At 43.9% G+C, this 24,296-nt stretch overlaps 1 protein-coding gene across 1 annotated transcript in view; it reads left to right on the top strand.

The window, feature by feature from the left end:
* The window catches only part of LOC119381787 (Down syndrome cell adhesion molecule-like protein Dscam2), a 113,535-nt gene that overhangs the window by 44,234 nt on the left and 45,005 nt on the right, over window positions 1–24,296 (top strand). Inside the window, exons 8-13 of the mRNA XM_049412896.1 lie at window positions 337–569; window positions 5,476–5,637; window positions 8,437–8,510; window positions 8,569–8,728; window positions 10,286–10,404; window positions 10,818–10,998. Of these exons, the coding sequence (XP_049268853.1) occupies window positions 337–569; window positions 5,476–5,637; window positions 8,437–8,510; window positions 8,569–8,728; window positions 10,286–10,404; window positions 10,818–10,998 (929 nt within the window). The remainder of the gene's footprint in view (window positions 1–336; window positions 570–5,475; window positions 5,638–8,436; window positions 8,511–8,568; window positions 8,729–10,285; window positions 10,405–10,817; window positions 10,999–24,296) is intronic.

The raw sequence follows: 24,296 nt of genomic DNA, 5'->3' as shown, positions 1-24,296 counted from the left end.
CTGTCTCTATATGACAATTTTACCGATTGTGCGCGCAGCCTCTTGCATAGTCAAAGAAATCTGTGAGATGCATATCCCCAGCCTTCAAAAAATTTTTGGTTTCAGTACGAAGGGTTTAGGGCCACGAATATATTAATGGATCTTACAGCAATATATCTTCGTATGGTGCTCATATATTTACTTTTTCCTTATGACCCGCAAAGCCCAACCTTAGTATTGGTACTGTGCCATATGCAAATCCATTGCGTGTGGAGTGACCGTTCAGAATGTTTTGTTCGCATGATAATCTATAAGCGTTTCTCGCCTTTCGCTCTTTGATGTTCGGCGCCCATTCAGCCTCGTACACAGCTACGTGAACTTGACCAGCGTGCGCGTAGAGGACGGCGGGCTCTACTCGTGCGTGGCGCGCAACAGCGCGGGCCAGGCATCGCATTCGGCACGCCTCGTCGTGCCGGGAAAGCCCGTGGCACGGAGACCCACAGCGAACGTCACGGCGCTGGCAGGCCATACAGTACGCCTGTACTGTCCCGTGGCAGGATACCCCATCCAGAGCATCGCTTGGCAGAAAGGTGCGTAACCTTCGCACACGCTCGAGCATCAACTGCGAACATTGATCAAAAGGGCTCGGTCGCGAGACTGGCGCGCGCGCCATCTCGACAGACATCAGGAGAAGGCTCGCAAACGTGCTGTGCTCTCATGCACCGCTTGCTTCGCGTTGAGAGGACCGACAGCACGAAAACTGCTTCGGTCCCTGGAGCGGCCGTATTCCAATACACCAGCGTTTTGTAAAGTTACGCGAGATCGAACCTTAGAGAGTGAGCTGCTAGCCTTACTTCTGATTTGGAATGTTACTTCGTATAACAATCCGATTTGTTGCTATCGCCTTCATTGCTGCGCCCTTGTGGCGGAACCGTGATTTCTTTCTTAACATATATATTCTTGACACACATATACATTATTAACATATAAAAGCTGTTCCAAATATCACACAACACGATTTAAAAAAAGAGGAACGTCGATACGCGAAGCGCACCGAGTGTATATTGTTCCCAGTATACTGCAGTAGCCAGTACTAATTTTTCGTTGTTGAGGCTTAGTTAACTAGTTCTAATTACATTTCTAACACAAGTACTCATCTAATCATTAAAATATCAATGAGGCATACGTAGGCATGCACAAATGAAATCTAACTGCGCTATTTTCAGCAACGTAATAATTACGTGCTCATTTTTTTCCGGCTCATAAAAAAAACATGCGAAATATGAAAAATAAAACGTGACTACGCTCCCGCCCGCAAAAGGTGGGAGCGTAGTCTTGACTTGCGACCTCACAGTGATCCTGTTTGAGGGCGCTGCTTCCTGCGCTGCAGTCTAGTCACGCGTCATTTTTCAGATTTCGCGGGCTTTCTTTATTAGCCAAAAAAGCGAGCGCGGAATTAGTACGTTGTTCAAAATAGCGCAGTTAAATGTCATTTCAACATGCCTACATTTGCATCATTGACATTTTAATGATTACGTGAGTAGTTGTCGAGTTAGAAACATAATTAGGACTAATTACCTAAACCTCATTACCGAAAAAGTTAGCAGTGGCTACTACACTATACTGGGAACAATATGCACTAATTGTGCTTCGTGTAACGACGTTCCTCTCTTTTTAAATTGTGCTGCGTGATAGTTGGGACACCCTGTCTATTCTTCGGGAAATGCGTGTCACAATTCATTTTCTCATATGTTGCTCGCGTGATTCGCTATCCGTTGTTATGCAGATCTGTCCAGGACTAATTTATATTAAACATATATAAATACGCTAATGATACTTTGAGTGTGTTTTAAAAGAAATACAGACAAAATTATTCAAATAACGAAGGACTTTACAAAATAAATGACATATCTAATTTATGGCCGACAACCGATGTCTTACCGTACGGCAATGAAAAAAACAGTTTTAATTGAGAAATAAACACTTCCACATTAATTATTTTGTTATCTTAGTTTTTGTGCGAGAAATAATTCTACGCAGTGTTATATTTTTGAGTTGCTTTTTTTTATATAGAGTCTCAGAATTAGTTCCATACACCAGAATATACTATGTCCGTGATGAAAATTTAGTGTGCTCAACTCTAACTTACGGGCGCACAAAGTACATCAAGTGAGATGCAGACAGCTGTACTCGATGTACAATTGAGGTGGCGTGCTCTGTAGTGGCTGTAATCGTAAATGCAGCCTGAGTAAATCTTGTTTTTCAACTGCGCGAAAAATAAACTCTCAGAAAACAAGTATTACGCTTCAAATCTACATATGCTAAGATTTTGGAAAAAGAAAAAAAAAGTACACCTTTAGGCAAAACTCGCGCACTCATTCGAAGTGTGTCGTTGTGGGAGGGAGCACTTCTAACGAGAGATCCCAGCGGCGATATCCAGACACGCTTGCAAAAGGTTCTTGTACTACGCCTGGACGCACTTCTTTTTCGTTGTTTCAAATTTTATCGTGAACTGTGCGAAACGAGCTTCATTGTTCCGTGTTTTCTTTGGCATTGCTGCAATTTAGCTGTTCAATATTTGTAATTTTGATAAGAGAATGCGAAGAAAATATTTACTTCTTTTTTGATGTGTTTAGTTTTTGTTTAATATCCTTATCGTATAGTCCCTCTGCTTAGACGATGTTCTTTCCTTAAGATGTATGCCATGGAACGTGCACCAAAACTAGTTTTTCCATCTGGAAGGTGTAATTTTCCGTATTGTGTTCTACAATCAGATATTGCACAACGCCACCTTCGCAATATGGGCGTTCTTTGTGTGTGTGTGTGTGTGTGTGTGTGTGTGTGTGTGTGTGTGTGTGTGTGTGTGTGTGTGTGTGTGTGTGTGTGTGTGTGTGTGTGTGTGTGTGTGTGTGTGTGTGTGTGTGTGTGTGTGTGTGTGTGTGTGTGTGTGTGTGTGTGTGTGTGTGTGTGTGTGTGTGTGTGTGTGTGTGTGTGTGTGTGTGTGTGTGTGTGTGTTTGTGTGTGTGTGTGTGTGTGTGTGCGCGCGCGTGTCCGTGCGTGTGTGTGTGTGTGTGTGTGTGTGTGTGTGTGTGTGTGTGTGTGTGCTATTACCATGGCTGCCTGAGGCGTAAATAAACTTGAGGAAGAACTTTTTATATATTTGCCTTCTGAAGTCTCGTTCAAAATAGAGGGCTGCACGTTTATGTAATATGTCTTTTACGCATGTACTCTGTCCTAATTTTATCCATAGTACGTACTCACAACAATACATATTTCTCCTGGAAACGTCATCCTGTTTCCATAATGTCTTTTTTTTACCATAGATTACGAGCAAAGGCGCGCCAACGCGCAGTAGGGAAGTAGAGCCAACGCACACAACCGCAAGGGTACTTCTACAGTATGGTGGCCCTGCTTATTAAATATAAGCGCAGAAATTGTGCTCAAACACTTGCGTGCACATATAGGAGCTCTCCCAGGCGGCTACATTTATTACAGCAGCTGAGTGATCCCTGGCTGAATCTATGGACACATTTCTTTACCTAAGGACACAGAGTTGCGTCGCCTGTTTATTTTTTTTAAATCATTTCGATCATGGGCAGGTATCCGAATGCAATTTTGGTGACAGTAAACTAAATTTAGGCAAAAATTTAACTTCCTCATGAGGGTTATAATAGAGGCCAGCAGACACGAATTGATTGCGAAAGCAGACATCTCTCTAAATGTGTCACGAAACTACAAAGAAATCCATGTGTCTTTCAGAATTCTTCGCAGTTGAGAAAAAAATTCACCCTGCTTCTTCTTAGGTGTGAATTGTAGAGCGATTACCTATGAAGAAGTGTTTACCCAGTTTCGGTTGACAGACCAGGACGAATTTTTCTTGATGGATGTCCCTTGTCGGTGTGAGTACTGCTGTTTGATAGATGCCCATATTCTCTTTCATGGTTCCTGGTTCATTCCGCAGGCTTCCGAAAAAATGAGTTGCCAGACCTGAATCTGGACTACTCGTATAACTTGATAGCGTCCTTGCTGTCTTATGAGAAAAAATCACAGCATATCCACGGGGTGAATGATGATGAGTCGGGCGAAGCTCCGGAGGGAATCATCGGTAACCCGTGAAACTCTTCCGTGAAATTCGCCCAGTACATCATATAAAGAGTGTGAAACACCGCGGTGAGGTTATTATCGAACCAAAGTCGATCACACACGTCGCAACTGTGGCCAAATGAATGAGCGAGAAATTCCCGCTCGAACCGCGCGTCGGCCCTTTGAATGTGAGACCGCTGGCGCCGCTTGGTCGCCGCTTCCCGCGCACTCAAGGTCTGCCAGGCGTCGCGCTCGCTTCGCCGCCGCTTCTCGGGCTCGCCTTTCGGAGTCCGGTGCTCGGAGTGCACGTTGCGCCGCGGCGTCATTGGCGCGCACCGTCGCGGGAACCGCCAGGCGCCGCGCTCGGTTCACCGCCGCTTCTCGGGCTCGCACCGCGGGATCCTGGCGACGAGCACGAGCCGCCGCGGCCCTCCACACCCGCCGCTCCGCTTCGTCCATGCCCCACCAACGATCCGACACGTAGGGCGACGATCCAGGAGACTGAGAGAGGCACTTCCCCGCGCACCCAGGCACAGCCCGCGCAGCAGCCAATCTGAGAGTAGCGGCACTTCCACCGCCATCCAGTGGCGATTCACACAAGCGTACTATTGCACACACTTCTATTGGACCAACGCCATCTAGGAAATGAGACGAGAAATGGTGATGACGACACAGATTGTGTACAGCGCCATCTAGAATATCATCACTCAACTGCAGTTTGTATGTACTTCTATGAGACAGCGCTATCTATTATACTGTTCGGGAGATACTGCCGGTTACGCCTGACGCCGGACAAGGTTAGACTAAGAGGAGCTGCGCCCCTAAAAAATGGCCTTTTATGGCATTCTTAATCTTTGAGCTCACACCCAATCTGCAAGTATACAGAGAAGAACGCTTGCGCGTTATTGAATTGGTTACGGTGCATGGTTTTCATGCATACGTACGTACTTTCCATACGCAGCCGCCATCTAACCATGTTTCACACTTCGTCACTGGCCTTCTTTTTCACGGGAGACGTAATGACCCTAATATCATAATATACATGTATATCCGGGCTACTTTGAAAGCGTTCATGCTAGCAGTGATCTGACAAAATATGATTCGCCCGTCAAAACAAGTGAGCGAGTTGATGTGGCGTAGCCATAATCGTGGGGTCGACACTTATTATGCACACCGGTCATATGATTGATCACTGATGCTTTTCTTCTGGTACAAGGGCCACTTGTGACCCAAAGAGCACGACGAACATGATGCTAATGAATTCACAATAAAATGATACATGCAGTACAAATGTAATATGACTGTAACTAGGAAATAAGACGCCGCATTAATTTTACTGTAAACTGTATGCATTGTTGGTATAGTTTAGTGTTAGTCAGTTTCCCTTTCCACTTTTTCTCGGTCGGTGCACAGATGGCCGCTGGCTTCCGCAGAACCATCGGCAACGCAGCTTTCCCAACGGCACCTTGGTGGTGACGCAAGTGCAACGTAGCCAGGACACCGGCTGGTACGAATGTACGGCTCGCGACACGCAAGGGAACACAGCACGGGGGCAACTTCTCTTGCGTGTCATGAGTAAGTAAGCCATATGGTGTATCTCCACTCCATTTCCTTCTCCACCAGTGTGTTCTAGTTAACGCTGCATATCCGAAGACATGGCGCGCTCGTCTAAGTCTGCTTAATGTCACAGCGGTGACATTAAGGGGAATTAAACATTAGAGTGATGAACAGTCTCAGAGTACATATGCGTGACTGAATCTGACCAGCAAAATATTTACTGCCACGCCTGCGCATGCATGGTCACTAGTGGGTCTTATCAGAAGTCCTGCGGCGAGCTGACAACGCTATTTCTTAAATTACGTGATGAGATAACTCTGTAGACAACAACGGGGCGATGCACTTGCTCCTTGCAATGTTAATTTATTTGTTGACCAGATGAATGCTAGCCTTGCGATTACACATGTTGTTGCCATGGTGACTCGGCGCTTGGTGACCATTAAATTGTGGGATTGCAGAGTCGTGACAACTAACCATTGCACTATCTCGTTTACGTCTCTTCCCCTGACCAGAAGTATGGCGTGTTTGCAGTCATTAGGCCTACATGAAATACGCGGCTCACGTCACGGCTCTGTTTCGACATTATATATAGCGCATATCTATATAGACAAGGGCGGCTGTGCTTCAGAAAAATCGACAGTTAGATTGACGAAGCTTTTTGCCGGCAACAATACGCAATTGAATGGGTGGTCTTCATTTATCTGAAAAAGTCGCCTAACGTCCGCTACAAAGTAGCGAACGTAGTCTGTTCGCAAGAGCGGCTTCCCGATTGCGGTCCCGATTTCAGTGCAATATTAAGGTGAAACGCGGCAGTTGTCCAGTAACAGGGTAACATGCGTAAGAAACACGTCTCGTTTCGTAGAACCGTAAGATGGACAGTGAAGTCAGCTGCAATGAAAATGATAGTTTGACGGTTCTAACACTTAAACAAAAAGCAGTGTCACTCACTTAAAAGCGACAGTATGCTCGAAAAAACAAGAAAAAAATCGGTATGCCCGCTACAACGAGAAGGGCATATGACAACACTATGTGCACACCCAGAAACTAGCTATCCTATATATTATTCAGAACTCTGTGTGTACATGCACTTCCATATATCATGTAAATAACAGGAACGATGACGTTAATTATTCCGTGCAGTGAAATGTTTGCAGAGCGTTACTGCCCGGTCACTTGGTAGTACGTCGCTCATTATAAATTTAGATGTGAAGCGGAACCAGTTTGGTCGTTTATGTAACTTCAAAGTAACTTCCTGAGGGCATAGCTGCTTAAACTAAAGCTCATTTACAAAGTGCTGAGCAGGAATAAATACGATGGAGTGGGGTTTGCGCTATGAATTACCGCTTCCAGGGAGTCATAGGAGGGATGTATTTATCGTGCTCCAGCCCTTCATAATTCTTTCAGGACGTTTCCTGTTTAAATACCACGAACCGTAAACAACACGTACAAGGCTGCAATGAATTCGGCAGGGCGCAGTTCAAACATCCATGCTTCCTTGTGGTAGAGCGCGAGCGCTGAATTTGCTAGAATGTTTGCCGAACTCAGGCGCACACATTCGTACGCTTTTTCTTGAAAAGATGTCTTCGTTAAGACTTTAAGGCGATCGTAAAACAGGAGCGCTCGAGACGTAGTGAACTACATCGAAAGTGCTTGTATGTGTGCCGTGTTACCACGAAAACTTTAGAACTCACCAACTAGTGAAATAGTGGAGTGTCTATATATATATATATATATTCTATATATATATATCTATAATAATATCTATATATATATATATTATATCTATATATATATAATATATATATATATATATATATTGCTGTCATGTTTTTTCTTATCCCGACAGCCCAGTGGAAAGGGCTAGCTACCGCCGCGAGATGGAGATGACTCCTTGAACTTTTTGTTTGTTTCAATAATAGTTTTCGTGCGTTGCGCCAAGGCTGTTAAATACATATCACTCTTCAAGGTGTATATTCGTTACACTGGCATTTTAGAATTCAGACAGCAAATCGAGAGACACCGCCGCCATAATTTTGCGCTTAACTAATAACGGTTAGCAGCAACAAGATGCAGGTGAAGAAATTTCGACGAAGTCTTTGATCACTACGCCTAGTTGCTGGCATTCCATAATTGAATAAGAATCACTCCACCCACTCACTCACTCTGCTCACTTACTCTTCTCGCTCCCTTACTCACCCACCTCACTCATTCACCTCACACAGGTCCCTCACCCACTCACTCACCTCGCACATCTCACTCGCATACTCACTCACTCACTCTCCTCACTACCTTAATCACTCACCTCATTCTCTCCCATCCACATCACCCACCGCACACATCTCGCTCACATACTCACTCACCCACTCTGCTCACTTACTATCCTCACCCTTACTCACCTCATCCACTCACCCCATACATATCACGCGCTCATCTCACTGTTTAACTTACTCTCCTCACTCCCTTACTCGCTCATTTCACTCACTCACCTCACTCTTTTACTCACTCACTCACTCACTCACTCACTCACTCACTCACTCACTCACTCACTCACTCACTCACTCACTCACTCACTCACTCACTCACTCACTCACTCACTCACTCACTCACTCACTATCATTCTCGCCGCCGGGCTTCGCGATGTTTTGTCGAGCGCCACTCACACGGACACATTATAGGAGCTCAGCGCCTTAGTAAAAGCTTTTATGGCATACTGACTTATATGCTTATATGACATTTCGAAGATAGATTACCCCTATCTCCAACTCGGAAGCACCCCTTGCTTAATGCGCACCAAACATTTGACACCGTTGCCTGCAGCTCCACCGGTGGTGAGCCCTTTCAACTTCCCGGATGACCTGACCGAAGGCAAGCGAGCTGGCGCAGCCTGCATCGTTTCCGACGGCGACCCGCCCATATCCATCGGATGGCTTAAGGACGGAAGGCCCATAGACGAGAAGGCGTTGGGTGCCACCGCGTCCCGAACCAACTGATTACACGTCCTTCTTGTCTATCGTCGCCGTCCGCCAGGAGCTCCACCGAGGCCTGTACACCTGCGTGGCGTCAAACCCGGCAGCTTCGGCCAACTACACGGCACCTATGCTTGTCCGCGGTGAGCGCCTGCTTGTGCCCCATTATGGAGTCCCACCGATAGACAATTTAAACCTAAAGATTGGATAGCAGCAACGTCTTATATATTGGCGCGCGTACGAAGTAATTAGAGAATTTGAAGATTATTAGGTGTTGAAACCTCGTTATTAAAGAAGACCGGCTAATGGGAGGAGACGGTGTAGAAATGAAGTCGTTTTGGCCTTTTATTAGGTACCGCGTAAACCCCATTTACATTAATTAATTCGCGTCTATTGCGAAGAGCAGGGTAGTGTAGTGTATGTATGTATGTATGTATGTATGTATGTATGTATGTATGTATGTATGTATGTATGTATGTATGTATGTATGTATGTATGTATGTATGTATGTTTAATCTTCAACATATATCGCGAAGATGAAAGCACAGCTCGACAAGAAAATGAAGGAATCATGATCATGACACAAGCAACAGTACCGGTAACTCGAAATCGAACTCGAAATGTCTACATATGATAAGGGGCCGTATTGTTGTTTCGACAGGTCGGGTAATTTTAATTCGAATATTAAATTCCATTCCAGAATCAATTTCATTACATTGAGAGTTCTGCGAACCATTCGCGCCAAGTTTCTTCGGAAAGTTTTAGAAAAACTAAATGGATCGCAAGGACGGCCACTATCATTAGCAAGAATTTTGTATCTATTGCCAACGGAAACTGTGCAAAATATCGCTGCGCGCGCATTAGTAGATATGTTAGAGGAATCAGAAATGTCAGGAAGATTTTAAATCAGATAAATAATATTCCTTCGGTCGTCAACTTATTAACAGCGACTTTTGTCCATATGTTTCTCGTGTTTTCCTACCCATTACCATTTGTTTCATGACTGTTGTGTTTAAAGTGCGGGCAAGTGCGGGCAAGTGCCCAGTGACTGTTGTGTGATCACCTTGATGAATTCTGCTGTAGAGCGTGGACGTGTTCGGTGTGTGAACATTTATGACGTCTGGACATTTCATTGACGTGGAAGGAAGGAAGGAAGGAAGGAAGGAAGGAAGGAAGGAAGGAAGGAAGGAAGGAAGGAAGGAAGGAAGGAAGGAAGGAAGGGAACAAAAAGGCAGGATGTAGGGAGGTTAACCAGAACAGCTTTCCGGTTTGCTACCCTGCACTGGGGGCAATTATATTGCAGTACTGGGATTAAGGATGTGAATGTCCATCCATGTGTAAATTTTGTACTGCTTTATGGTTATTGAGAACTTCACGATGCAAACTGTTATGTAAGAGGAGAGTAGCCGGAACCACACCTATGCTGACCAACGTTTCCTTAAAGATGTTTATTAAAAAAACAACCCTATTTTAAAAAGTTATTTTTATAGAAAGTGGACGTGCTCTACATGCAATGAAGGAAATTTTATATAAATATATATATAAATATATATATATATATATATATATATATATATATATATATATTATGTATACTTGGTAAAGCACGTACCGCTTTCTAATTCTCTGGTCGAATTTTTTTTAGTCATATTTTAGCTCATAATGTCTGCTGTAATAAGTATTTCTTCTGTGCTCTGCAGTTGGCCCACGGTGGCGGCATGAACCTGAAGACAAAGCCGCCATACTGGGTCAGCCTCTCATATTTGACTGCCAGCGCACGGCTTCCCAATCCCAGTTATTCGATGGAAGAAAGAACGCTGTAAGTATTATTGTCATACCACTACGCTGTCAGGCAGTGCCTTCACATCTTTCGTTGTTTTTCGCATTTTTTTATTAGTCATATTTTTCGAGTGACTGCGTAGGTGCCTCAGAATTCTGTGGACACAAAATATATGACGTCTTTGCAGAGTTGTCGAATGTAGTCCGCGTTCTAAATACAATAACGAACTCACTGAACTAAGGAAATCTTAAAATTGTTTTGCGGTTGTACGCGTTTTGCAATGAATAAAACTAATATCCGCTTAGACGATATAACTCTATATGTGCAAAATATTATAGGCACTTGCTCTCACTCTGGAGTAAACATCTGTCTCTTTCTTCTATGCCAAACATTGACTTCGTTCATCATTGGCTTCCGTTCTTGTTTTTGTTTTATTTTGTTCTTGGTTTTAGTGTCCGAGGACGGCAGCCGCCAGTTCTCCACCATTACAAGCAGCTCGCGCTCCCGTGTGCTGGAGAACGGCTCGCTGGTCATCAACGAAGTTCGAGCGTTCGGACGCCGGTCGATACCTGTGTCAGATACAGAACGGCGTCGGTTCCGGCATCTCGACCGTGGTCAAGCTTGAAGTACACGGTATGTGTCGATCGCACTGCTCCATTATACTGGCACACATTTATGGTTGGTAGTGTTGCATAGTTATTAATGTTCACGTGAATGCTTCGACGATGCTTGTAGGGTATTCTTTTTCTTTTGTGCCTCATATCGCTTCCACTTCACCAGCGGAGATTAAGAGTAGCGAATAAAAATTAGACACTAGGCATCCACCGTTACAATATAACTGCTAGCAATATACGGCAGTGAATGCTAAGAGGCCAACCAGCAGGACCCTTGTGTCACCATGGCACATATGTTGTTACCATGTGTGAGAGCAGGTAGCGATATGCGTCACGTTGAGAGCTGTTCGTTACATTTGTTGCATTTTGTTACACAAGAGGGGGGGGGGGCTATTTATTGTTCATATGGAAGTATTTTAAAAGTATACTGCTTGACACAATAAGAATACGATATAAATGGCCTTCTGTACTCTAAGTGCACACCATCTAAAGGCAGCAATTAACTTACATTCTCAGAATCGAAGGTAATCAAAATTTAGTCTTTTCGTACAGACATGGTAGCAAGGTGTAGATAAAGGTGAATAGCCTTCTCGATACCACAGAGATGACGTTAACCGCGGCATGACGGCGACGGCGTAACGCAGGTAAAGGGCGAACGGAGCGAAAAACATTCTGTAGGGCTGTTAACTGCTGTCCCAGCGAAAGAAGAAAAAGAAGGAAACAAGAACGCAATGCCAGCGCATACACACGATGCCAAACATGGCACCAGGGTTCCTCTTTTCGCGTTCCCATATTCTCGCCGTTCTAGAAAGTGGGTCACCGAACAGCAGCAGCGGCAGCGGTGAACTTCATCGGCGTTATTAGAAAGTTCGCAGCGCTGTTCCGTGTACTGTCAGAATCCACATTTGGCGCATGCTTCCTTCGTTCCCCATCTTCATTTTCTATTTATTTGCTCGTTTGTTTGTTTGTTTGTCGTGCCCGGCGTTTTACGTCTTCAACATCGTAGCTCTACTTTACGATACGTCTTCCAATTATGCCAGCGCTTGCCTTAGATTTCCGCGCTTCTTCTCTTTCTTTGGGGAAGATTTTTTTTAGACAGAGATGGAAGACAGTAAAATAGATTACCCCTCTTACACGAAATGACCGAACACGATTCGGTCATATGGGGACGTCCTTTCCATTTTAAAGCCTCACGCGCTGACATTATATGGGGGCGCAAGGAATGCACCGTGCCGACTGTAAGTGGGTCCCGTGACGCACGGGAACGGCTGTTGTGATATTGACGGCTGGCCACCCTTCCAGAAACAAAAGCCCTCCCCTATTGGATTTTCAGTCCGTCTATGAAGCTTATATTGCCCACTTAGACTGATTGCGTTTGTGTGGTGCCGCTTACTCGTCTTCGTGTTTGTTGTTGGATCTGCTTACCGCGTTTAGAAGGGAGATTGGGATTACATGTACGTTCGCTGGCTTCTGTGTTCATGGACGAGTTAGTATTGTTAATATTGTCCATTGCGGCGTTAGTGCCTCGTAAAGAATGGCTTTTACGACGTCCTTTAAGGTCGTCGATGTGCAGGCGTGTTTATAAGTGTGCGTCATCGCTTCCTTGGGCGCACGACCGATTCGAGGAAACTCGATACCAAACCCCACGTATACACCAAGTCAAAAAAAATAAATAAAAATAAAATTTGGAGTAAGAACTAACGCGCAACCATTTCCACGTGTTTACGACCGTGCGACATCTCTTTCTAAAGGTTACGGAAGAAAAGTCGCATAAAGTCTTAGCTTCCTAGCAGCGCTACAGGTATTTCTAGTTTTGTAAGCTTAGTTTTTAATATAAGTCACTATTTTTCCTATGCTCTTCTTTTGGTCTTTATTAATGCCGGTTATGAATGCCGTGGTATTCAAGCGTAACTTATATAATCACTACGTAGGTCTTTCGCTGTGAGGATTCATGCATGTAGTAAAATACATTAGATGGTCGTCTCTTTCACCCATGGTAGAGCATCGTTATACCATGGGTGAAAGACGCAAATACCGACATGTAAATTTTTAGTCATTCACAGAAAATTTTATGCTTAATAAGAACAATTATGGTTATGTATTTCTGATGTGAATGATTACCATTTTGCCATTTCGGTGTAACATATGTGCGACTTTCACGTTTTAAACTGCAAAATTACGATATTATTGAGAGCAACCATGTGCATCTTTTTGCTATTCCTGTGCCAATGTGTACCAGAACACGTTCATTGCTAATAAAGATATTAGTTTCCTAAATTAGTTTTACTCATATTTACTTTCAATTCTAAACCAATAAATCGAGCCCTAACCCCGCATGACGCTTATTCTGTCCAAAGGCAAAATTAGAAACTGTGGACTAAAATACGCCCCAAAAGGGACAGAAAGGATTTACGCAAGCCATCTTTCTTGTTGCATATAATTGAGGAGGTCCAGGAATGTTTGCGCAAGTCCAGCAATTTCTACACTTGGCTTCATAGCAGGGAACAGCGCAGATACACGAGACAGGAGAGACTGGCAGGACTTGTCTCGTGTATCTGCGATGTTCCCTGCTATGAAGCCAAGCCAACAAGCTCAAGTTTACACCCTTTTCTAGACTTGGATCCGCTAGGAAACCTTCCCGCGTTGCATTGCACGTGACTTACAGCTTAGTACACATACCACCTCAAGAAAAAAAAAGGACGATATTCAGGACGAAGCTTCGAGAAGCAAAAACATAATTTAACAAACAGAAATATTTGCACCAATTCGCTGCACCGAAGATGAAGCTTATCCGTGATATAAATCCGATTCGTAGACTACCACGGTATGAAGACCGTATTTATTTAGTACAAACCACTCGACTGAAAGGTCCATCGACAAACGGACAGGTTCTGCTTTCTCGCCTTACGCAATAATCTCCCCGGGCCATCACTTCAAAGCCACCAATGTCAATATATATTATATATAGTATATATATATATATATATATTATATATATATTATATATATATATATATATATATATATATATATAATATATATATATATATATTATATATATATATATATATATATATATATATATATATATATAGCGTCGCCTCATCGCTGATTGCAACTGCCTGCAGCTCGTCTCCCATACCGAACATTGAGGCGATTATATACAGCACAAATACATCGAGCTGGCTTTTAGGATAAATCGTTCATCGTGATGGATACTTCGTGTCGTGTACACTTTGCTTCAGTTGATTCTTATCGTAGACCAATCAGAAGCGCCGGCCGGCTTGTATACAGCGTGCGGTTGCCACGCTATACCTCCTATATAGACGCATGGCTGGATGCACCGAAACAAGCCAAACTGGCCGAGCGAACGACACGCTTGGCTGCCCGTGATGGCTCGAAGTTTCCGGCGAGAAACGACTCGTATAACACTCTTATTCCGCGCCAGAAAAGCCGAGGCAAAAGCAAATGCTTCCAGGCAGACCGACAGAAGTGCCTCACTCGCAACGAACGATTTATAGTGCTAAGCGTTGCGAGTAGCGGGCCCTAATTACGGCTCTCTTTTCGAAACGCTCGCTATAGGTGAAACAGCGACGGCAAGATGGATGACTGAACCTTACACGAGGCATCCTTTAAGCGAGAAGTTGGAAACAATTTGACAGTAAGCTGCGTGCAACAGTGTGTATACTCCATGATTCCGGGGTTTTTTTTTTTTTCTTTACAGTAAAGAAAAAAAAAAGATAGACTTTTCCCATTTAACATTAGGCAACGTAATAATCCTCATTGGTGTACGGGCCACAATACTGCTTTTCTTTTCAAGTTAATGTACATGGACAGAGACCCAATTCTATCGTGTTCAGACTACCGGAAAAAAAAAAAAGAAACTTTAATTCAGCGCTTTGTTAAAAGTGAGAACGATAAGGCTTAGTTCTAACAAGCTATCCAATTAGTTAACATAATTATCCTTCATCCGTGATTGCAGCTATTTTGCTACAGGTTTTTGTTGCTCGATGTTCGTCTCGTGTTTGCTTGCGCGTGCATGTTTTTGTATGTATGTATGTATGTATGTATGTATGTATGTATGTATGTATGTATGTATGTATGTATGTATGTATGTATGTATGTATGTATGTATGTATGTATGTATGTATGTATGTATGTATGTATGTATTATGCGAGCGCGGGAGCGTGTGTGTGATGAACTGCCTTGGGTCAAGTTCATTTTTCTTTCGTAATAAAAAAAAACCTTTCCATTTTGAGACTTTCCTAAAATTGACGATCAATATGTCATTTCGCCATATAGAGATGGAAATATCGACCGAAAATTAAACATTCCACCTCGTGGCATGGGTCGTAGCATATTTCGCAAAGCATGTCAGTCCAAAAGCCGGGGGCGCAGCTCGCAAGAGCTGCGTTGCAATTCTCTGCTCCGAAAAGCTACGCTAGCTTACGCCTTTCCCCCGCAATTGGCTTCCTCACATAGAGCAACAGTTCGCATTTGTATCGAGTTCGCGTTTTTCGGTTCTTCCTGCAACTCTATGGATGTTATACATAATCATGCACAGTCTGCACTATTTGTTATCTTGTTTTCCCAAGACTAGACGTTTCAAAGCAACGCGATTACTGTAAGCTCGGCTAGAGTTCCCTCGGCTAGCTCGTATTTTGTACCTTTCTGCTGCTACCGCCTCGCCTATGGATGCTTAGCGATAAATGTGACCCTTACATTCAGACTCGGCAAAGCTGCAACTCACATTTGGTGTGGTGCACCATCTAACCTTCAATTTAATTTTTTTTTATTCGAAGACTAGCGACCATTTTCATTCGTGCATTAGCCTATCAAACTCTGCAAAGATGTGTTGGTGTTCACTTTTTTTCCCTTGCAATTCCAATAAGTGTTTTCACAAGTAACATCAATATTTGAGAAACATCAACGCGCAACGCAGAAAACTCGCTTCAGATCCTCTATAAGTATTTGCTTGTTTTACATTGTAACATGCTACTTTATCGCGTATTCGATAAAGCGTTAAATCCATCTTCCACATCGTCATAAACGCACAGTTTAAGTGAATAAACTCATAACCATTTTTTTATTCAGAAGCTTCATACAAACAGTTAATCAAATCAGCATCTTGTTTCTCCCGCTATTTCGGCAGTGCAGTGTGCTTGCGCTGCTTGGTGCGTTCGCTCTTTTGCCAGTTCACTTAGATGCGGTCACCTTACTGCGTTTCAAAAAAGAAATGCGATCTCCTCGGCACTCTCATTTTGCACGCACGTAGACAAACTTCTGCGGCCAAGAAGAGCGCTAGGCGCGTGGTCGTTCGCCACTGGCGTCATCTATCAGAACTGCTGTTATCAGCGCCGTTACAGACGCGAGCTTACGCCTCGTCTGTCTCGCTGACCGTGAAAACGCGCTGCACGGGCAAAACAGAGAACGCGAAGGATACCGCAGAACTCGTGCCAACTCTGAGAATAGCAAAGTCGTTATCAAAGGGAGATCTTGCCTCAGTGGGAATAGCGCGCTTGGTAGGCTTCGTTGAGAGTTTCAATTTGTGGAGGAGAGAGAAACGAACCTTTAAAGATAAACCTGACTGATTGCCCGCGGTGTGTTACTCCAGGTTATCGTTTGCAGAGTAACATCTTTTCGCGTCATAATTACTGCGGGTGGGTCTACGAGAGCGTGTGCGATCAAACTTCATTAGGCTAGTTCGTTCATTATTAATGTAGGGCGTAAGCGTGGGCAACACGGACGAAGAAAGAAAAAATAAGCAGAAAAATATGGAAGAAACGAAATGTCACGGAATACTGGCATAACATGATGCAGAATATGCATAATCGAAGCCCGGGCCTTTGCCAACAGGCCAATGTCTAGCCAAAGCAGATGTTATGATGGCAGCTGCTATCAGTATTGTTACTACAATACAGACCAAACAACATAGTACATTGTACCCTTAATGGAGCAGATCATTACAAACACTAGAAATAAGGACGACAAGCTTTGAAGAAGTTCCCACCAATGAGAGTACGCAAAGGCACAAAAGAATATTCATGAATGGTCGTGTCCCGAGCCAGCAGGCCTGCAATAAACCGCTTGCAATAAACCGTAGTGCTCTAGAGTCATTGATGATGTCCGCTGAACAACTGACCGGCCATTTTTTTTCCCTGGCATAACATATGCACGTACGTGAAGTAACTTCACGGAAATTTCATCTGGTATTAACCCTCCGAAATATTGCTGACGGCCCACTCGGAATTATTTCGCGCACAAATGAGGCCAGGGAATTTCATGTGAGTGCTATAGATGGTTAGAGTTCAAGAAAAGTTTTACCGTAGTAATGAGTAAGTATGGCATAATACAAATTACAATCACGCAAGTGACAGACGACCAGTAAAAGAAGGGCACATATGGCTCAATACAGTGTCACGTGGTTGTGAGTCGGTGTTCTTGTCCGTGTCCTTCTTTCCCTGGTCTTCCGTCTTTTGCGCTGTTTTAATGTCTAGTATGTAGTACCAACTCGCCCGAGAATCCACTTTAGCTGTAAGTGATGACATAACAAATGAGAGAAGTGAATATCGTTATGCGTTATATTCATCTCTTAAATCTATACTTACTATACGATGAGAGCAACTCATTGAAAGACGACATGGTACCGCACCATCAATGTGTTCGACCTAACGTAATTCCAAGAAACTTGCGCGCTCACACAACAGGTACTGCACTCTCATTGGCTTTAAGTAAGGCGCTAGCAAGATGTCTATTTGTGTAGGCCGGCGCCGCCGACATTCGAACAAAGGCATCCGTGCCACATTCTAACACTGTGCTTAAACATGCATCATGGCTTGCATTGTGTGCTGGCGTTGTGTGCTTCGACATTTGTGGTCGCCGTAAAGAAACGGCGATGAGAGCTAAAATTAAGCTACAGTTTTACACAAGTCGTACACAACTTTCCATACGTGTAGCTGGAGTTGTTTAGGGGTAGGTTATGGGACAGCAGTGTATGCTTGGTTAACCGACCGAACGCCGCATCTGACTCAAACTCTCCGTGCCACTCTTGCTAACGCTCTCCGCTCTTTCATGCTTTCAAATTTTCTCCTTCTCAACTTCTGATTTCATACAGAGACGCAGATGCTCCTTCGCAGCCTCGGTTCAGAGTCAAGACCACTCACACCAATTCCTATATCGTAGGCGACTGTACCTAGCGCTGTTTGCTTGATCGAAACAGTTTTTCATCGTAATGTTTCTTCTCGCACCCCTTGTTCGGTATGAGAGGCGGCGCTGCGTCTGGAAAAGTATAAGATGCTCGGTGACGCAAAAACGCGCTCGCGAAGGCGCCCCGACGGCGGGATCAATAGGAAAGCCCGGAACCGTGTTTTGAATGATCTCGCCTTTCTTCCAACGATATTGAATTTGAACGAGCAGCGACACGGAGAGCCGCCACGTCACGCAGCTTCTCCGAAATAACAACGCTTCTGACATTGTGGGAGCAAAATCCGAAGGCTTCAGCAAAGATGAGACGCAAGTTCGAATGAACGCTTGGTCTGGTAGGGGAGGCCTTCGACGTAGACTCGAAAAACAAAACTGTGTATAAGTTTGTTTCGACGAAGCTGTACTATGTATCGTTAAATGATCCGTATGTGTCTTATGATAAATATACGAAAACCAGCACCACAGGACATCACAAAACGAGCTAGCACTCAGGCACTGCGATCCCTTCATTTGTCCTGTATGTATTAATGATCTAGTTTCCGTGGTCATGACCTAAATGACCTTCTAGGGTATTGTTACTATTAGTGCCCACATAACAACACTATTAGCCCGCAAAAACTGTTGAGTTCCTTCTTGCGTTCCTCATATTTATAATTAATTCAGGATAGGCTAATTACACTACGTGAGTTGTATCTACAAGACGAACCTTAACGAGACGATAATGAATCCAAGGGTGGTATAGGCAGGGCTGGGCAGTATCACGATACAACAGTAAAAATATATTTGTATCTCACTAGTAAAATACTTCTACGATGTATCGATTGTATCGCGATACTTCGTTAAGCGCGGGTATCTCGTCACTTTCTCGCGACAAAATCACGACCACACTAAAATACGAAGAAACACGTGTTTCTTCGTATCTCCTTAATTTTTTTCAGAAGGGATCACACGTGTTTGCAAAGTGGAAAGGAACACTTTTTTGTGCTAAGCAAGGGAAATGCGCGCCACCGGTCGGCGACACAGAGAGGGTGGCGAAGGGTTCCCAACACGCACAGAATGGCCCATGTGGTAAAGCGCCCGACACCGCTAATGGCACAAACGCGGAGGCAGTATTGTCAGTCTTGCCAACAAAATCGCTATCGCTCAAGGCTGATGCAGCACCCGTAATTTTTTTCGGCGGCCAGCCATTTTGCGAGTTCGCGAGTCTTGTGTTGAAGCCAAACCAACGTTGTCTAGTAGATAGACTGAAAAGCTGATGTTGCCTGAGTGCACTGAACAGAAGAACCTTCTCAGCAAAGCAGATCTTCAGTGTTAATTAAATGTACGCTTTCTCTCAATATACGGATGTTCGTTAGTTATTCGGGCAATATGGCTATAACTTGCAAGTTTCAATACGCTGCTACATTATTCACAATATTATGCTGCACTTAATAACTGTCTTTTTCGAAGTAACAGCATCCCCGAAATAAAATGTATTCCAGTAACTGTATCTGTATTTCGGAATACTTTTTTCGTCTTTTCGCAAATGTATCTCCGAAATTTCCCGTTACGTCCAAGAGAAATGTATCTCAGTATTTGTATTTTGGACTTCCAGCGCATGTATTTCGATATCTGTATTCCGGGATACTTTGCCGAGTATCTCTGCCCAGCCCTGGGTATGGGGTACGTTAATTGTACTCTCCAAAATGTATTGTAACAATTGTGGTATAGATGTGAAGAAAGTAACGTGGGCGAGTAGGCGAAAAGACAACTTGCCGCTAGCAGGGAACGAATCTGCGACCTTCGGAAGGTCGCAGGTTCGGTCCCTGCCAGCGGCTAGTTGTATGACTTGTACGGCAATACTTGGATGCGGGTCCTGCTTCAGGGAAGTCAGTCGCAGTTTCAGAAACATACTTCTGAAACTACGAAGGACCCCAAGTTAAATGAAGAAATACTGATAGAGTTACGGTTTAGGATAACATAGGATTGGTCTACAAAGAACGCCCAGCGTCGGTTGAGGCGAAAGGCGATACCTACATTGCAATGCTTAGCTCGTACCAGCCTGAACTACCGTTTTTGGTCCTATACTGTGCATCTTTGTATGCACTTGTGGTGATCGCGCAGTTCTTCATTCTTCTTTTGTATTCTTCCGTTCCGTTCTCTCACCCCGAGTACAGCGTGGCGAACCGGATGGCCATCTCGTTGATATCCCTGCGATTTCTATCTGCTTTCTTCCGCCTTCTCTGTTCACGAAGAAGTCAGAATAAAGGCCTTCGCCAGAGTAAGATACAAGTACTGCAGGCGGAACGGAGCCTCCCCTAATTCTGCGAAAGTGGGGCCACGGGATTGGATCAGTGTTATCTGATTAGCGATATCGACGCGGTGAGTGGTCTGTGACAAATGCTACCTCTCCTGCAGAGACAGTTGATAGGTAAAATTATTTTGTACTTACATCACTGCAGTCAGTCAGCCAGCGATACACTGACCAGAAAAAGAGAGTTCCTAGCTGCGACGGTACTCCCTAATGTAGTTTCATCCAACGGGCAGACAATAACAACGTTAGGGTTTCGCGAGCACGAAAAGCTTGATGAGCTTTGAATGCTGATCACTGACAAGTTCTCCGAAGAGCATTTTAGCCGCTCTAAGGGGGGTGATCAGCACAGTAGCCGCTTCTACCTCGTTGAAAGCTGCGACGACTCTTGAATGTTATGTTTTTCTTATAATAGAAAGTCGTTGGGAGACTTGGTACATAATCGTGAATACAAAGAAAAAAGCATGGTTGATCCCTCCGTCATAGGAATCAGATTAACACGAAAGTAAAACGTGCCCTTATAGAAGTAACTGAATGTTTACTGTACATTGATATAAGAGTTTGCACAATGTATATTGATGTCTGGCAGCTATAGCACCGTTTAACGTGGATGCACCCACTTTGATGCTTGGTGGCACATCTCCATGCCAGCGACGAACGCACATGTTCAACGAATAAAGCAACCCTTGTGGTAGCTGTAGTAAACGGTGAAAGCGTAATCAGAGAACGAGTTTTGATAGCCAGAGTAGCGTCGCATATTGGACGCAGAACTTGGTCGCCATCCTGCGGCATGTTAAAATGTGATTGAACACCACGGCCGCACTAGAGGGAAACGCAAAGAGCGTCGTGCCGCCCCGGTAGCCCGGCCGCAATTTTTTTCGGGGCGAGCGCGTAGGGGGGGAACACGGTGTTAGAGCCAGGCGAGGCAGGCGCGCGTCGCAGAGCTATTTTTGGTTTGATTAGCATGATGCTATGAGCGAGGCAGACGCTTTTACGACGCTTGCGTTAAGCTCGACCCCTCGCGGTGTGTTAAAGCATTGACAAAATTGCACTTCTCGTGTGACGCGTTGCAGGTACTAATCGCGCAGGCCACAGTAATGATGAATTACTTTATTTTGCCGCTCCCAGAGGGCAACACCACCCTGCCGACCGGGAGAGTGGTAGATATAAAAGGCGCATTTGTAAAGCCTGTAGAGTCTGTGACCGTGGCACAGTGGATAGCGCGCCCGGCATATGTTGTTGCGGACCGAGCGGTCGTGGGTTCGATGCCCGTTGACAGAGCTTTTTTTCTTTGCCATCTGATCGTTTACATTTTTTCGACGTCGTTTCCGTGACGGAAATACGTCACTGAAATCTTGGTGGACCCCGGCATAAAACACTTTCGTGTTAAAACAAGGACGAAATAGGACAGAAACGGGGAAGCCGGCAGGACAATGTCACTGTGCTCACTACGGAGCTTTGTTACTGTGGTGCCCAGGGTGGATTAGGACATTTTTGTGTCGACGCTGGAGAATAAGTGCTCACTATAAACCCCTTCTTGTTCAAAATGTTCCTACGTGTGTAAATGGAAATAAAGAGAAGCTCTTTTAGAAGACAGAGATCTTCGCCAGCATGTATATGACCAAGAGCGTAGTACTCTGCATAAGAAGAAGCTAGAGGCTACCAAAATTACAGAGGAGCATCTCTTATTGTGAGAAAAATCTTGTCATCATTGTGTAGACTGCCATTTCGACAACGTTTAGGTCAATTTTTGTGCCATCTGTTATGTAATGCATATTCAATTTCAAATTACGCTCCCTTATGAGCTTGAATTCTGATTTTGTTTTCCCGCAAACGCCATTGACTTTAACCAAGAGAGAAAAACGCTGTTACGAATATCTCTCGCGGTTTCTTCTACAAGAAACTGCGGTATAAAGAGAAATGTTGTGCATTAAACATGCTAAACAATCTAAATGACCGAATTACCGTATATATCTAAACGGAATCTTCAAAATTAAACGTAAAAGCTACTCAACATTGTAAGATAGTATAAATGATAATAGTAAACCTTTTTAAGGAATCGTGAGTTTTTGTTATTTTGTGGCAAGGCGAAACATCTAACAAAGAAGGGAAGTTCAATATGATATTAAGGAAAACATTCAGACCTAGAAACTGAATATTAGCGAATGCAGAGAAAAGACGAAGTAAAACGAACTTTTGCGTAATCTGGAGGAACTGAAAAGAGCGTGGGGCCTGCCCGACTCATAGTTTTAATTTTGTGTGTTCACGAAATGAAACATATGTACCCATTGGAGGAATCTTTAAATTTGTCCTAGCCAATGGGCAACTTTGTGCTAGTATCGACGGCGTGTTTGCCATTTTGCAGTTTTTTACGTTTTCGCGTCTGTCTGCTTCTTTCGTAACATTTCAATCTGCCACCCAGGCGACGCATGATTTCAGCGAAACTTTTCTTTCTATGCAGAACTCCGAAGTTGCGTCAATGAAAGTTTCGAGCGTCCTTTTTTTTTTTCGTATGCTCTTACACGTGCCGATGTGCGTTTAGCTCCATACTTCGCGCATAAAATTTATTTTTCTTCGCGTAGCAGATCATTCTTTGCCACAATGTTCCAACAAGAACTACGAAGAAGGAATGAGGCGCAGTCGAGGATTTTCTATACAGAAGTAAGAATATTTGAAGCCTTCTTGTTGCGAACTCCAAGGATTTCCGAAATGGACAACGCCACCACTCACACGATTCCATTCCATGCCCCCATGAAAAGGCCTATACTGCGCATATATTTTCCTGATCTACGATCGACCTACGGAATTGCCACACCGAAAGATGCGGTTGGCGTTTGACTGCAGAATACATGTCCCGTTCACTCTTCTTATTATTACTTTTTTTTACTTCCGTCTTTGTACCTCAGAAGCACAGTGACTCGAAGAATATCTGTCACGGCAACACTTCCCTTGTGTGTCACGAGTAATTGGCAGGAGTCACCAAGATAATTTATGCTCATAACAGTGATCGCTACCTAAATGACAGACGCTAAAACCCACCCAGTGAATATTCGCTCTCACGTAATTCATAACAATACAAACAGGGCCACACAGGGCCACACAGAATAACCACAATAAATGTCAGGTCGGCTGCTACCACTGGAGGGGAATAGAAAATGGTGGGAACTATAAAGAGATATTAAAAGAAGGTACGCGCAGAGTTTACTAGAACAATCGCGAGGAAACTAGTGCGCGGCAGCGGCTACACATGTTGTCACACAGTGCCACTTTATAGCTAAAAGAAAAACGTAAGAAAAAAATAAAACGAGTGGTTTCTGTGAAACAAGACATGAGTAGCCTGAGACCTTGGCATAATAATAATTTGTCTTTTGATCAGGACGTGTTATAGTGAAGCTTGTCGAACGTGGTGAATGCAGCGTTTGTCTTTGCGCAGTGAAACGAGCACTATCACACACAAAGTGCGCACACATCTTTTCACTTGCATCCACAAATTTTAAGTTCAGGTTCAAGTTTGTTCGTTTTTATTGCACGTACGAATATGGGCTTACATAACTTCCCAAATTAGGCAATTTTGACGTGGAAGCAGAAAGGTTTTGTGCGTACAGACCCTGAATATTGATTTGAATTGATATAACTATACAGGACTTTCCAAATTTCATGAGCGTATTATCGATTATATCTTATTACCTCGCGATCCCCCATTTGCCATTCGGTTTTTTGTCTTCATAAGCACACAAGCGTCTCCTTTGTATTTCTACATAATTCGGTAAAATTGCGCAAAGAATTGATTCAAGAACAAAAAAATCTCCGATTGATCGTAGAT

The sequence above is a fragment of the Rhipicephalus sanguineus genome, chromosome 2, assembly GCF_013339695.2.
Source record: "Rhipicephalus sanguineus isolate Rsan-2018 chromosome 2, BIME_Rsan_1.4, whole genome shotgun sequence".
Taxonomy (NCBI): domain Eukaryota; kingdom Metazoa; phylum Arthropoda; class Arachnida; order Ixodida; family Ixodidae; genus Rhipicephalus; species Rhipicephalus sanguineus.
Note: the sequence above shows the minus strand (reverse complement) of the source record. Positions and strands in the feature narration are given on the sequence as shown.